This window comes from Epinephelus moara, chromosome 16 (assembly GCF_006386435.1).
Source record: "Epinephelus moara isolate mb chromosome 16, YSFRI_EMoa_1.0, whole genome shotgun sequence".
NCBI lineage: Eukaryota > Metazoa > Chordata > Actinopteri > Perciformes > Serranidae > Epinephelus > Epinephelus moara.
In genome coordinates, this window is record NC_065521.1 from 41,586,056 (window position 1) to 41,601,792 (window position 15,737).

At 40.5% G+C, this 15,737-nt stretch overlaps 2 protein-coding genes across 7 annotated transcripts in view; both read left to right on the forward strand.

Moving 5' to 3' along the window:
* The window catches only part of src (v-src avian sarcoma (Schmidt-Ruppin A-2) viral oncogene homolog), a 47,588-nt gene extending 42,653 nt beyond the window's left edge, over positions 1 to 4,935 (forward strand). For all 4 annotated transcript variants that reach the window (XM_050066213.1, XM_050066216.1, XM_050066215.1 and 1 more), the window contains 2 exons: positions 194 to 325; positions 484 to 4,935. In XM_050066213.1, the coding sequence (XP_049922170.1) occupies positions 194 to 325; positions 484 to 692 (341 nt within the window). In that variant the 3' untranslated portion in view covers positions 693 to 4,935. The remainder of the gene's footprint in view (positions 1 to 193; positions 326 to 483) is intronic.
* Positions 4,936 to 8,031: 3,096 nt separating this feature from the next.
* mical1 (microtubule associated monooxygenase, calponin and LIM domain containing 1) overlaps positions 8,032 to 15,737 on the forward strand; it is a 39,153-nt gene continuing 31,447 nt past the window's right edge. The window contains exons 1-5 of one of the 3 annotated variants that reach the window (XM_050066166.1): positions 8,034 to 8,276; positions 8,755 to 8,836; positions 10,082 to 10,129; positions 13,301 to 13,610; positions 15,306 to 15,513. In XM_050066166.1, coding sequence (XP_049922123.1) covers positions 13,353 to 13,610; positions 15,306 to 15,513 — 466 coding nt within the window. In that variant the 5' untranslated portion in view covers positions 8,034 to 8,276; positions 8,755 to 8,836; positions 10,082 to 10,129; positions 13,301 to 13,352. Of the gene's footprint in view, positions 8,277 to 8,754; positions 8,837 to 10,081; positions 10,130 to 13,300; positions 13,611 to 15,305; positions 15,514 to 15,737 lie in introns of all 3 variants that reach the window. The other 2 variants (XM_050066165.1, XM_050066164.1) reach the window with 2 other exon arrangements.

Below are 15,737 nucleotides of genomic sequence, written 5' to 3' on the forward strand. Positions count from 1 at the left end.
TCTTTATGTAGCACAGTGGTTCCTCATATTCTTAGCTTGTCATCACTTGCAACATTGCTGTCTTCAATTGATGGGAGAGGGAAAATAAAGAGTTTCATACATTGTTCTGTGATAGTGGGGAGCTACTGCTTTTGTTTCAGTCTTTGTGACACCGATCTCATTTTAACCTGCTGATAAACCTGTCCTCTTACAGGAGCCAAGTTTCCCATCAAGTGGACGGCTCCTGAGGCTGCTCTGTACGGCCGCTTCACCATTAAATCTGATGTCTGGTCATTTGGGGTCCTGCTGACTGAACTGGCCACTAAAGGCCGAGTGCCCTATCCAGGCAAGGATCATTTTCTTTAGTCACATAGACTCAGTTAATGACGTCACGCTCCACCAATCCATCATCAAAATTCTGACTGGGAGTCTGTTGGTCATGAGCAATCATATGATTCCAGTTGGGTTAATTTATGTGTTGCTAACATGCCTTTTCTCACCCAGGTATGGTGAACCGGGAGGTGTTAGACCAGGTGGAGCGTGGCTACAGGATGCCGTGCCCAGCAGAGTGCCCCGAATCCCTGCATGAGCTCATGCTGACCTGCTGGAGAAAAGAGCCCGAGGAGAGGCCCACCTTTGAGTACCTGCAGGGCTTCCTGGAGGATTACTTCACCTCCACGGAGCCTCAGTACCAGCCAGGAGAGAACCTGTAACTGGGCTGAACGTGTGAAACGTGCATGCGTCATGCATGTGCAAAACAGAGCATGTGCATCTACTTCAGAGTGCATGGACAAGTATGTGTGAGGGTATGTATGTACAGTGTAACGGGGCAGAAAGCCGACTGCATTCTGGGTACAATCAGTAACTCTCTGACATGGAGGAGTATCAGTGGGACATCAAACCAATCAGCAACATTCAGTTCCTGCCTCTTTCCAAAGTCATTGTCACGCTCTCAGCTCTGAGGGGCTGTTTTTAATTAAAAGACTAAACTGTGGTATTATTTTGAGTTGATCATACGGTACTGTGTTATTTTTGTTTGTCAGTCAATCAACACCCGACACACCCAAGCGGGTCTTTCTACCTTCTTTGTGTTTGAACAGCCCGAATAATATACATTCCCCATGCACTCTTCCTGTGTTAACTCACCTGGCTGATCTTGTTGCCAGCTTCAACACTGCAACTGACTGTGGCATAAAAGACTGCATACTGGTCAAACAAGGGAGGATGAATGTTGGATACAAGTGTTGTCCTGCTGAAAGCATCACTTCAGGATGTCTATTTTTTACTGCGTTTCCTTTGGGACACCATTTGAAACAGTCTGTCTTCCATTTTGCCACTTGAGAAGCAACTGTTTGGGAACGTACAATAATTTTGCCAGGATATTGTGGGTTTTATTTTCTTAATAGACCTGGATCAACTGGAATATATTCAGGTGAACGATTTTATTTTATAGCAATGCTTCCCCTGTGCAACATTTCGGCTAGTTTCCCAACTGCTGTGAGATTTAGTAGGAGACTAACACCCTTGATTCTCGTAAGAGTGTGCAGTCTCACTCGCCGAATTGGTTTATCGCTGTTACCAACATACAGCTCAACTCAAAGAAGAGATGAGGCAGCGTCTGCCTCTCTATTTTCTAATTGTGACTTTTCTTACAAAAACAAAATGGCTACTGATCACCAACAGTCATCTCAGGATGGAGAAGACTAGATTTCTGCTGCAAGGATTTTTGTGCCAATGAAATTCTCTTTTGTACTCTCTTCTACTGTGTAAAAGTGTATTTTACTACTCTACTTTTCTTACAATGAAGTTTGAGTTGTGTAAGCAGTTCTTCTTCATAAAGGAATAATCCACTGTTTTGAGATCCTGCGCCTGTGTAGAGTACCAGCCGGCCCACCAGCATTGGTTTCAAGGTGCTGATTTGTTTTCAAGCGTTCAAATTAAAATCAGGTGAATCTTCTTTCATGTTTCCTCTCAGTTCTGACCTTCATTAAAGCTGGGGTAGGCAGAAATCTGGAAAAGGCAAAAAAAAAAAAAAATTGAAAATACACCCTCTTCCTGCAGCTCTCCCATCTCTATCCTAAGCCCCTCCAGATGACCACGGGCATATGCACGCACTTTAAACAGTAACCCAGTGTTTCCAATACTGAATATTGTGTATTTACTCAGCACCTCCCTGCGCTTCTCTCTCTGTGTTTATCAGACCACACATGAGACAAGACATTAGCCACCCACCGTCCCTCCGCCTTGCTGCCCGCCACTGTGGACTGTATCCCCGGGAGGAAAACAGGCAGCAGCTCAGGAGATGAATCCTCGGTTGTCAGCAGTAGCTGCTCGAACATGGCCAGGACAAACTCCCCAGTGCCAGATGTCATGGAGGCCTGGTGGCCAGCAGCAGGGTCTAACTTGTCAGCCAATCTGGCGGGGAATCGGGCTGTTCGGTCCCCTACGGATCTGGGGTGTTTGTGCTGGCTGGATTTGTGTTGCTGCAGCAGCTGACTGGGGACAGTCTCCAGAGCTGCTGCCAGCTTTCTTCCTGGTGAGGTGGTCTGTAGTGGCGGGGAGTGAGGCGGAGGACACACCATGATTCGAGGCTCTGGCTTACGTTAGCTACATAGACATGAAGCCACGGCTGTGAGCCTTTAGCTCTGGTTAGCAGAAGTCTAAATTATTAGCAACTGTCCATTTCTGAAACACTTAGCTGATATTAGTTTTAGATCTAGAATTGCCATCCTGCTATAGGGGAGGCAGTCGCTTGTTTTTGTTTTTCTAAATCAATCACAGTCAATCAATTCTGTGACGGTGCCCTTGTAAAATAGTCTCTATGGGGAAACACACACACAGTGACAAGGTTAATTGTTAGCATGACATGGCTAACATTACTTAACACTTATTAACAGGTTTAACAACATAGTCGAGCTGTTTCTGTTTGTTAAACAGCTCAGAGTTGGGTGTTAGCACTGCTGCTGTGTTAGCTTGTGCTAACTGGCCGAACTCTGTAGGAAGAAAATGGCTCCTAAAGAGTGGCAACAGAAATTTTGCTGATCAGGATGGTCTGAGATCAGAACCCTGGCTCAAAAGGATCGCATTCAGGTATCATTTGACTGTTTGAGAGTTTGAGAGGATGTGCAAATCAAGTCTGATCGGCCATGTCAGAAAACGGAGCAACATCGGGCAAGAGTGTCCTGTGAGACAGAGTCTGGGCTTTGCAGAGGGGCATTTGCAAGTTGTTTTATTAGTTGTAGGCCTTTACATCAATTCACCAAAAGAACAAAGCAGGCAAGACTTACTGCATGATCCAAATCTCCATTATAACTTGCCAGTTTCAGTGTGTGGGTTGATCGCATCAAGGTTGTTGTTTCCCGTAGCAAAGGGGATTTTGAAAACGGTAACAGGCAGAGAGCGGAAGGGAGAATGCCGGCCAAAATAGTCGGCCCACGGCAGGTTTATGGCCACAGTCTACATTGGATGAGTCAGACTATGCCGATACTAACACATATTTTGTTTAATTTTAATAGCAACTTCCTCTGCAGAATACTCCACAATTGAATCAGGCTGTCCCTAAGGAGACATGCACATGCATCTGCATTTGTAGAACAGCCAATAGGAATGCCTTTCAGTTGCAGACGGGTAAACTGTCCAGTCATTTCATTTGGTCTGAATGAAATGACTGGACGGGCTTATTACAAGTCTTTTTCCTGAGTTTTTCATTTATTGATTGCAGTCAGGATGTGAAGAGAATTTTCAACAAATATAACAAAAAAAGCTTTTTAAAACAAGTTGCCTACCCTCGCTTGAATATGAAGATTTCTATCTTGAATCAAATGGTGCATCTTTGTGCACGATCGTACACTGGAGGTTATGTTTCTGTGATAAATGAGCATCAGAGTGATCCTGTGCTGAGTCTGCCAACCAGTGCGCCTTCCCATATAAACAGCATGTATAGCAAATAAATTAGCATCTTGAAACTTAACTGTAAATATCCTTTATGCTAATATTTTTGTATATATCATCTTTATAATTTATTCCTTTTAAAAATAACCCAATTGTTTATTTTGCTTTGGCGTCATCGTTCAAACTTTAATGTTTATGGTACTTTTATGGGTTAAATAACATCTGACAATAACGATATAAGTATATATTATAGAAACACTTTTACATTACAAGTATGTCTTTATTTTTTGTGCACGTATTTCTGTGAAACGTATCTTGGTTGTACATTTTCAGTCTGACAGAACTGGTGAGATCAGCTCCATGTCCCCTGACTCCCCACACCTCTGTCCTGCCAGATACTGATCCTCTACCAGCGTTACTCCTTCCCATAATACAATCAAAACCACAAATGTTTACATCGTGATAATCTTCGAATCATTTTGGTGCTGCTTCAGAGGCTGGTTAATGAGCAGGTAATCAAATGTCACTATTGTTTGTTTTTCTGGGTACATTGTTTGTGTGCTGCCATCCTCTGTGCTTCCACGATCGCTTGATGGTTTGATTCCAGCTTGTTTTTCATAAAGCTCCTTATGGTTTAATAACTCCATGAAGAAGATGATGTGACTGCCACGAATGGGAGGAGTTTGATGTAGCGTCTACTGTGTCCTGTGGACATGGGTTATGCCACAATGAATGCATTGAGCTGCATGGGTGTTGTCAGGTTGGGTGTCCACTTCCTTTTCTCGACCTGTCTCACTGAATGCTGATGAGCAAAAGTGCATGAAAAAAAAGATCATATTGTTTGTATGCAGCCTTGCTTACAAGCCAAGGACATTTCCTGTGGGGTTCTGTGGGTCCTCTTTCTGGCTATGCAGATATTTTTTAAAATCTGTGATATTCATATATATACTCTTTTCTACTGTATCCAATGGGAATTTTCAGATAAATAGCTCTTTGTTAAATCCTACTGAATATTGTTCAAATTTGAAAGTACGTTTGAATAAAATTTGTATATTGCCAACCGTATCCTATCGTGTTTATCAACTGAATAACGTTCTGTGTCTTTAATCACAAAGAACTCATAGAGTTTGTGTTTGAAGTGAGTCAATAAGTCTGTGATCAAAGGTCATAACCGATAATAGACCTGCTTCTTTTTTGTCAGTTCAGTGAGGGTGTTTCTGCAAACCATGAGGAAGTAACATATGCACATTTTATATCTATCATATCAGTGTTTATAAAGTGACATGTACATGAGCTGACTTTGCAATTGGGAGGTGGAGGGAATGGTGGATGGTGTGACCTCCAAGCGAGCTGCCAAGCTGCAGACCAATGTTCGAGACCAACAAACAACAAACCTGGCTGTGATTTAACGAGTCATTGCTGTGTTTTAGGCAACAGAAATGGGTATTTTGTGGCAACTTGTCACTGTTTGTCCATCGGGCATAGTGGCATGAAAAGCGGTTGTTTTTGACCAAGACATCTTAGGTTTCCCAGCAGGGATTGTGCCCCTAAAAGCGGGTATTTTAGGCCAGAACATGATCTTTTCCTAACCATAACCAAGTGGTTTTTGCATTTAAATCTAACCACACATTAACCGAAGCATACCAACACATACATTTTCAATGTATATGCTACATGGTAAATGGACTGCACTTGTATAGCACTTTACTAGTCTTCCAACCACTCAAGGCGCTTTTTCACTACGTCACATTCACCCATTCACACACAGGTGTCCGAGTCTACTCCTGGTGCCACCCGCTGCTCAGTAACCATTCACACACACTCACACACTGATGTAACAGCCATCAGGTGCAATTTCGGTTTCAGTCTCTTGCACAAGGATACTTCGACATGCAGGCTTGAGGAGCCGGGGGTTGAACCGCTGATCTCCCGATTGGTGGAGGATCCCTTTTACCTCTGAGCCACAGTCGCCCCAAACAAGTACAAATGCAAAGTCTCTGTGGTTTGCAGAAACGTACAATGCCAACATGTTTTCTGCCGACTGGGTTGATTATAGTGTTATAAAAGATGTAGAAAATACCACTGAGCAGAAAGTCACTAACGTGTTTGGTGACAGCAGGACAACCAGATTAAATCTATAAAGAAATATTATGAACTTTATGAATATGTTTTTGTTTATCAACTGTGGCCTTTAGTATTAAGAGACATTCTACTATGTTTGCAGATTATTAAGCACGATATAATGTGGTGTAATGCAAGGTTCAAAGATGTATTTCAATATATTAAAATTAAAAATCTAACAAAGCACAAAAGTTTTGTCAGCAAAATGTCCTTAAAATATCAAAGGTAAGGTAACAGTGCTCATTGTGCAGGCCTCTGTTAGCGTTCACCATTAACATGTAAACAGCATTTTGATATTGTAACTGTTTGATCTTGAGCTAATTTGAACTATTTTTATATATTTTTGGGTAGTTTAATATGTGTATGCAAAGTCTCAATCTCTAGGGTAACCAGTCTGCAGTATGACTGTCACATAAATGAAGTGCAGTTAAAAGTGAAATGTTTGCACCTGAAATGTGGGGGAGTAGACGTGTTTAGAGGCATAAGATGGAAATACCCAGTGAAAGTACAAAATCTCAAAACTGTCTGACACTGTTTTGTTTGGGGTTTTCTTTAACAGCTCACAAGGGGGGAAAAAAACCCAGCACAGTTTTTTATCAGCTAGCATTGCTAGGTAGGCTTGCATCAATATTACAAGGTAAACGGTGATATAAAAGTTGACGGTTATCATACCGTGTACATTTGCTTTTCAAAAGGTTAGACTTTTTACACATACTTCCATTAACAAAATGATTTCAAGTTTCAGTTATAGTAATAAAACGTTTGTTCATCCAACAATAACCCTTCCATTTTCATTCTGTTAAGGGTCATTCTGATGGATAATAACATTCATTCTGTAATACTGTGAAACAGCGATATTTTTTCTGAGACGATTATCGTACTGTGAAAAACTCATACTGCTGCAACCCTATTGCTAATAAACATGATTTGAACTGATGACATGTTTCAAAAGTCAGATACAGAAGTTTATGCTTTAGTTTTGAGTGGGCTTTTAGTGACCCAGCTATAAAACATGGATAAATACAATCAGACTTTTCATATGCTCTTTTTCTGATTAAAAAAATAAGAATTTTCTATTATCACCATTACTATTATCTATCAATTCCAGTGTCTTCATAACACAAGGATGTTGTCAAGTAAAGTGTTTGAGTTAATGTACTAATGTATTTTCTGTAAAAAAAACAAAAAGAGGAAGAAAATATAAAATAATATATCTATCACTATTATTATTATTGTAGTAATATTATTGATTTACTTATTTATATATCTATTTATTTATTTATTTATTTATTTATTAATTTAAAAAACAAAACACAAGGGTGTTGTCAAGTTCAGTACTTGAATAAGTACTAAATTACTTTCCATCATTTGTGTAAAAAAAAAGAGATAAATAATGAAATAATATAAGGATATAAATAAGTATAATAATAAGAAGAATTATTTTTTATTATTATTGTTATTGTTGTTTTTGTTGTTGTAATCATATTTATCTATTTATTCATTTATTTCCTTTTTTTATTTTTATTTTTTATAAACTTTTATTATTATTATTATTATTATTATTGTAATCATTCTGCCTGGGCAACCATTTATTTATTAATTCATTTATTTCTTATTTTTATTTTTTACTTCTTATTTTTCATTTATTTCCTTTTTTCCTTTTTATTTTTTTATAAACTTTTATTATTATTATTATTATTATTATTATTAATGTAATAATTCTGCCTCGGCAACCATTTATTTATTAATTCGTTTATTTCTTATTTTTATTTTTTACTTCTTATTTTTCATTTATTTCCTTTTTTCCTTTTTATTTTTTTATAAACTTTTATTATTATTATTATTATTATTATTATTATTATTATTACAAGTACAGATTACCATTATTATTGTTGTTATTACAATACTTGAAGCAGAGATATGGTTATCAGTGATCCTACATGATGCCCTCAGGACAGCCATATCACCTTAAACACCGACCCACCCTGGCGTCACGTGCCGCCGGTGCTCGCTCTGTGTCTTTACCAGAAAGTCCCGGAAGAGGCTGTATTCGTGCAGTGGGGGCGCGAGGCGCAGGTGAGCCAACGAGCGCGCACTCTGTACCTGTAAACAAAGACAAAGCGCACAAACATGGAAACGAGAGCCAGGATACAGGAGACTCTGCGGTGACAGCAGGACTTCAGAGCGGGTAACGTTACTTGAGGAGACATTTTATAATTCGACTCAAGAGGACAGAGTCTGTGTGTCGGTGCTTTGGCTTCATTCAGAGACTCTTCTGTCATGTTGTAAGTTATTCTGTGAGTTTAAAAGTTTGGGGTTTTGTTGCCTAATGATGTGCTGGTGCTTTGTGGTGACACTAAGTGTATGTTTTGTAACTCACCCTCTCTGTAACACACACGAATGAATGAATGAATGTGTTTCTCATAGAGCTTCATGGTGACCATATTTTCTGTTAGCTCTCACAGCACTGAGTGTTCTCTTAAATCTGGCTGCTTGCACTTGGTAACATGTTGTGACTGCAGCCTGCTTTGGCACAGCAACTCACACTCAGTGCCACACCTTCCTGTTCATTTACCAGATTCCTATCATTGTGAGGTCTTTACATTTTAAAGGTCTTAATGTCTCAGTACAAACTGTGGAGGTCTGTTAGAGGCAGATAAAAGGAGGAAATTACATCTGTTTTCTTTCCTCTCCTCTCTCTATCCCTCTCATTCTCCCTTCTGATTTTTTTTTTTTTATCTCTCTCTTTCCAAAACCTGCCAGGCTGGAGATCAGTGTTTGATCCAACATCCTGATACACACAGCGTTGCCAGACACACTGCGCAGAGCTTACACATGTAATAAGGTGGGTCAATCTAATCCAATCCAATCCACTGGCTCCGGAGAAAATTAGGTCAATTCACCTTTTAAATCCTGGTTGCTTCTGTTTCATCTTGTCCACAACATTCCTGTTAAAACTCATCTCTTTCCCCAGAATTGCCTAACACAAGTCAGATGATGATGACTCTGTGTCTGTGTATGTGTGTGTGTGGGGGGGCCTACCTTTACCACAGATGACGCTTCTTTTAAAGCATGACCACCCCCCAGAATATATTTAGCAGTGTCTCAAAAGGTGATTTTAACCATGAGGAGCTTGTTTGCGCTTTTATGTCTGTGCTTTATTTCCTGTTTTAGGTAGCTTGAGGAGTGTACAGCAGCATCAGAGCAGAGTATAAATACAGCAGCCTCCGTGAGAGTTGGATAAAAGACGGTCCTCCGAGTTATTTTTAGTTTTGACAGGTTGTCTTGTCTTCACAGGCCGTTTGATTCTCGCTGTAACGTGGCGGAAAAGCGGCTCCATTTTGCAGCCAGGAGACTTTCACCTTGATGCAATCTTGATTAATCATTTCAGACCAAAGGTATCTCTACTGTGCACATGTGAGGAAGCTTATTTGCTTGCTCTTGCATTGTCCACGTTGCGATTAATGGGTAGCTGGTAGGGCAATTAATGATTTTGAAGGTAATTATCTGTCAAAAATTTCAGGTTTAAATGCCCCTGGGTGCTCGTGAGAAATACTGGTTGCATCAAAGCTGGATTATGTTCACCAGAGCTGTGCTTTTATGTTGAGGCTTCTGTGTTGGGATCATTTAGGTCTCCATGGTGCACTGTTTGTCTTCGGATTTATGGTAGGCAGTAACTTGTTTGAGTAAATGGAGCCATATGCAACAGAGTGAAAGGCTGTAATGCAACAAAACAGGAAGACAGACGCCTTTAAGCTTCTTTTAAAAGCTGTGTCACCATGATGTCCTCCTCCAGTGAATATCTACAGATCATTATTGGTAAAACAAAAATGAACAGCAGCTGAAATGCAGCTTTCATCAGACATGCACAGTCATGCACACACACATGCTGCAGTGGTCTGTAATTATAGACAGTGTGTCTCAGGTGGACAGCAGAGGCTGCAGATTTAGCAGCAGAGGGGGGAGCTGCTGTGAGGTTAATGTTATCGTCAGGAAGTGATGCATGACTGTTCGTTACAGGAAATGTCAGCCACTAGAAACATGTTTCACACATACTGTACATGTTTCTGCATTTTCTTCCTGCTGCTAGACAAAGTGTGATGGTGGATGTGAACTGCAGGAGCTGTTCTTTGAAACAGTGAGTTTATTGTTTTAGTGTGATATTTACGTAAAAGATTAGCATGTTGCCTGTGGTGCCATAAGTTGCTGAAAAAACCCTCCTTAAGTAAATGTTGACAAATAGATGAGAGCTTATAGTGAATACCAATTACTTAAAAACAATTGTGCTGTATTTGTTCTGATTGTAACCCTAATAATGTTAATTGTGTTACATGGATACCATCATAAGGTGATAATTATAATAATCTTTATTAAAAATCGCTTTTCAGAAAAGAGTTACAAAGTGCTTTACATGTCAATAATTAAAACAGACAAGACAAGAAAACAACTTTTCAAAAGAACCGATAAAAACACTTTAGTGTGTAAAAACTGAGGAAATTAAAGACAGTTTAAATGAACTTAAAACTCAAGTAAAATCAGGAAAGGCTCTCTGATAAAAGTATGTTTTAAGAAGAGACTTAAAGGGATAGTGCACCCAAAAATGAAAATTCAGCCATTATCTACTCACCCATATGCCGAGGGAGGCTCAGGTGAGTCCTCACATCCCTTGCGGAGATCCAAGGGGAGAGTGGGTAGCAACACAACTCCACCTAATGGAGTAGCACGGCACCCCAGATTCAAACGTCCAAAAACACAGAATTGAAACCACAAAATATCTCCATACTGCTCGTCCGTAGTGATCCAAGTGTCCTGAAGCCCCGACATAAAAAGTTGTTTGGAAAAACGTCATTTGAACTCTGTTTTTAGCCTCATTGTAGCCTGTAGCTCTGACTGCCCGTCTGTACACCGAGCTCACGTGTGCGCGGTTGTGCGCGAGACCAGCGAAAGCATGTGAACACACATGAAGGCGGTGCCCATGTCTCACGGTCTTGCGCAAGCGCACACACGTGAGCTCCTGTACAGAGAGGCAGTTAGAGATCACTGACTTGGCCAACCTGATTGTTCCAGCGCCTCAAGGACCTCAAAGTATGTCCTGGCGTGTACGGTACTAGGGGGTCGGACATATAGCTGGGAGAGAGTAGGTTAGTTACTGTAGGCCGATGCGGAAGTTAGTGTCACCCTGGTTCCCTCGTCCAAAGGCCACTGGGATTTTACCATTGGCAAACAAATGTTTATGACGTGTTTTGTTCAGCAAGGTAATCACGCAAGGTAGTCACAAATTAACACCACTTTCATGATTATTGAAGCCTAAATGCAACTGCCAGAGGTAAACGTTAGGCTTTAAACGAACTACACCATAGTTGCATGACTTCAGCGTCACCACCCCATTGAGGCTGTAAAGCTGTGTTGGCGTGATGATGGTCTGTAGTCTCATTTAGCAACGTGCTAGCAACTGCCTTTTTAAGACACGTAGAAGCTTCAAAATGAACAACCGGGGGATTTACTGCTGCGTTTTATGTTGGAGAACATTGGAGAACGAGAGAGTCTGTTAAGCTCGTGTTAACCACAAACACATTCAAAAGAAAACCCATTGACTAAAGACGAGGGAGCAGGAAGTGCTGACTCATTACTGGAGCACTCCTATACCACGAAACTGCAAAACTCTCTTTGACAGTTAGAGTACAATGAAAATCTTATTCCATTGCACCCCAGCTACTGATTTAGGCGAATGTTAAATTCTTTGCTCAGATTGCCCGAAAGTCATGCTACGATGTTGTAGAGACCGCGATGAATACAAATACAGTACAGATCCCACAGTTATGATGTAAACATTTTATTGCATGTCATGTTGTGTTATTTATAGTAGGACAGTTTTCCAATATATCGCAATATATTGACTCTTTAATCTCCATCTGGTAGGAGGCCCCGGGGCAGACCCAGAACATGCTGGAGGGATTACATATCTTGTCTAGCCTGGGAACACCTCGGCGTCCCCCAGAAGGAGCTGGAAAGTGTTGCTGGAGAGAGGGACATCTGGAATACTTTGCTTAGCCGCGACCTGGCAGCGATTAGTCGATAGACAGGAAATTGATCTGCAGCAGTTTTAATAATCAATTCATTATTGGCCCGGCTAACACGGTGGTGCAGTGGTTAGCATTGTCGCCTTGTGGCAACAGAGTTCTGGGCTCAAACCTACAGGCCGGCAGGGCCCTTCTTTGTGGAGTTTGCATGTTCTCCCCGTGTCAGTTTGGGTTTCCTCCAGGTGCTCCAGCTTCCTCCCACAGTCCAAAGACATGCAGGTTAATTGGTGACTCTAAATTGTCCGTAGGTGTGAATGTGAGTGTGAATGGTTGTCTGTCTCTATGTGTCAGCCCTGTGATAGTCTGGTGACCTGTCCAGGGTGAACCCTGCCTCTCACCCAATGTCAGCTGGGATAGGCTCCAGCCCCCTGTGACCCTGAATAAGATAAGCAGTTACGGATAACGAATGAGTTCATTGTTGGTTTCAGGTTCTTATCTGTAATGATTATCTGGTTTTCCTTGTTTAACATTACAGTAAATGTAGTATATTTGGGCGAGAGTTGGTTGCAAGACTTTGGAGACGTCATGAGGGCTGTGATAAATTGTGAACGGTGTTTTTTTATGTTGTATAGACCAACCCATTCCCAGTTATTAATTAATGTTGAAAATAATCATCAGTTGCGGCCTTACTTTTGTCAGTTTAATCTAAAATATTACATGTGTTTCATTATGAACTGCATACACCCACCATTCCTGCAAACTTCATTTAACCATATCACCCAGCTCCAGGTAACCTGTAGTTTTCTTGTCTGGTTGAGGTGGTACACGTTATTCCAGTCCAACCATATGGAAAAAGTTTCCTTTTCACTTTGTGTTTGAGCCGTATGTTTCCATTAAACTGTGTACTTTGTGTACGTACTCAAACTAATGACAGGCACACCTCCTGAGGCAGTGTGTGAGAATGACACATCAGCTGTGGGCGGGCTCTTTAGTGCAGTGCAGGCGTTAAAAAGATACAGTGAGCCGCAGAAACCACATCGAGGAAGTTAGTAATGACTCAGCTGACTAGGTGACAAATAAGTCCTACATGTTTCATGTGGACTGTAATTAGGGGTACATGGGAAGGAAACTTCACACAGCACAGAAGGTGGAAGACTGTACCACCTCTATAAACGTTAACAACAAGGACTTTGTAACCCTGTGATCATTTACAGTAAACCTTTTCCCAGCAGCTCAGTTACCTCCAGGAAGGAAGTTCTAAAACCATGATATAACCTCCTGTTTCACAGTTAACCAACAAACCCAGTGACCACAGGACAGGGGAAGCCAGCATCCTCCACTATGGCGAGCCAGGACCCTGTCAACCCTTCACACGCTACGTTCGATCTCTTCGTCCAAGCCCAGACTTGTAAGGATGTGAAGCATCACTTTGCTGTGCTCTGCAAGCAACTGGACATCAGTCCGAAGGATTACAGGAGCTTCTACTCTAAGTTAAAGGAAAGACTGAACTACTGGAAGGCCAAAGCTCTGTGGACCAAGCTGGACAAAAGGGCGTCTCACCAAGATTACAAGCAAGGAAAAGTCTGCACCAAAAACAAGGTAGCGGCGTTCGTCTTTTTCTGTATTTTAATAGCATGTTGAAGATAGTCTTTGCTTGCTTTTTATATCGATGGTTCTTTTTATTTCAATGATGACTAGACATAGACTGCAGTGGCTTTGATTCAGGTTCCGTTTCTGTCCTTATTTATTGTTTTCTTGTTTTGTTGTGCAAATTAATTCTTTATTTCTTCATAATGACGATGCGCCACATAATTTCAGCCACTACTAAACAGGTACAGAGGCGACTTTTTGTCATTCTACGATCTAAAGGCTGTTTTAAGGCTTTTCAGAATTCTTGGGAGAACACAGAAAACCCCTAATATTAGATGATTATCAGATTTAAATATTTGTTATAAATGTTAGTGCAAATTGCCAGCACCTCAGAGCCATGAATATATAATTTCTGTTGCGATTTTAGTTTTTATTCAATGTTCAAACTGGTAAACTATATTGTTTTAGTTTTTTTGTAAATATACATTCTGAATTTGATGCCTGCAGCACGCTCTTAAAAGTTGAGACAGGGACATGTTTACCACTGTGTTACATCACCTTCTCTTTTGACAACACTCAGTGAGCGTTTGGGGACTGAGGACACTTAATTGTTGAAAATTTGAAAATGAAATTTCTTTCTCAAGACTCACAAGTAAGGCCCCCCAAAAATACGGAAGAATGGGACAAAATCCCATCGGAATACTGTGAGAGATTAGTTTCTTCATACAGGAAGCATCTTGAAGCTGGCTTTGCAAAAACAGGCTTCCCCAAGTATTGAATAAATTTCAGCTTGCATGTTCAATACTTCCTGTGTCATTACACTTTGTCGTACATACTTTTTATGGATTCAAATGTTACTCGTGTAGTTTTATTGAGTTAATACCAATGTCTAGTCTGAATAGTTGCATTGGAAATAAGTGTAACCAGGGTGTCTACGGGTCCTTAAAGGCCTGAAAAAGTCTTAAATTATCTTAAACTCAGCTTCGATGGGTCTTCAAATATTTTCGGTCACATTACCGCAAAAATTTCTCCAGCCTGACAGACCCAATGACTTTTTACAAGCATTGGACAGACCAAAGATTTGCAGTAATGAATAGCATCTATGACAGCAGTGAGATTTTGTTTTCTTTTTACATTTAACACATTAAACCTAAACTCACCCAACTGTTGTCATTTTCCCTTACTGTTCATATTGAACTGACATCAGTGTGTTTACTTTGAAAAAGTACAAACACATGTCACACACACCCATATATAATGTGTATTTCCATTTCAGGTGTGGTCTTAAATTTCATATAAGGCGGTATTAAAAAGGTCTTATAAAGTCTTAAATATTACTTGGTTATATCTGTAGACACCCTGGTAACCAAAAACAAAGACTTGTTTTCCTCACTGGATGTCTAAAAGGATTTGTAAACCATTGCAATTTGTTTTTATTTACATTTACACAGCTTCACAACTGTTTTGGAACTGGGGTTGTATTACCATACAGTTGTAATAGTTAATTATCTGTTGATCATTTTATTTATCAGTTTGTTTTATTTGCTGCTGATTAGATAAAAAACAACAGGACTTTAATGAAACCTGTTTTATCACATGGCTCCATTTTAACGTTGCACTGATTGCCCTGCAGGACTCTTACCTGATTTTCTCGTCCTTTGATTGACATCTTATCTCCACGCTGGCTGTTTGTCTCTCTCGTAGTGTCTTGTGTTGGGTGCTGGGCCATGTGGGCTGAGGACGGCCATTGAGCTGGCCTTACTGGGGGCACAGGTGGTGGTGTTGGAGAAGAGAGAGTCTTTCTCCAGGAACAACGTTCTCCACCTGTGGCCCTACACCATTTATGACCTCCGTGGGCTCGGAGCCAAGAAGTTCTACGGCAAATTCTGCACTGGGTCTCTGGATCACATCAGTGAGTGACTAATGACCGTTATCAATGGACTGTCCTTCATAGTGAACCAGGTCTGATGTTTGTTTTGAAAGGATACAGCATTCTGATTAGCTGATTAATTCATTCTGGGCACACCCTTTAGAAAAGTACTTTACCTAAGACATTACCATAATCAGCAACATTTGTAATGACTGATCAATACTTTAAGTCGATTATCAACCAAAATTACTGCTCAAATTGAGATA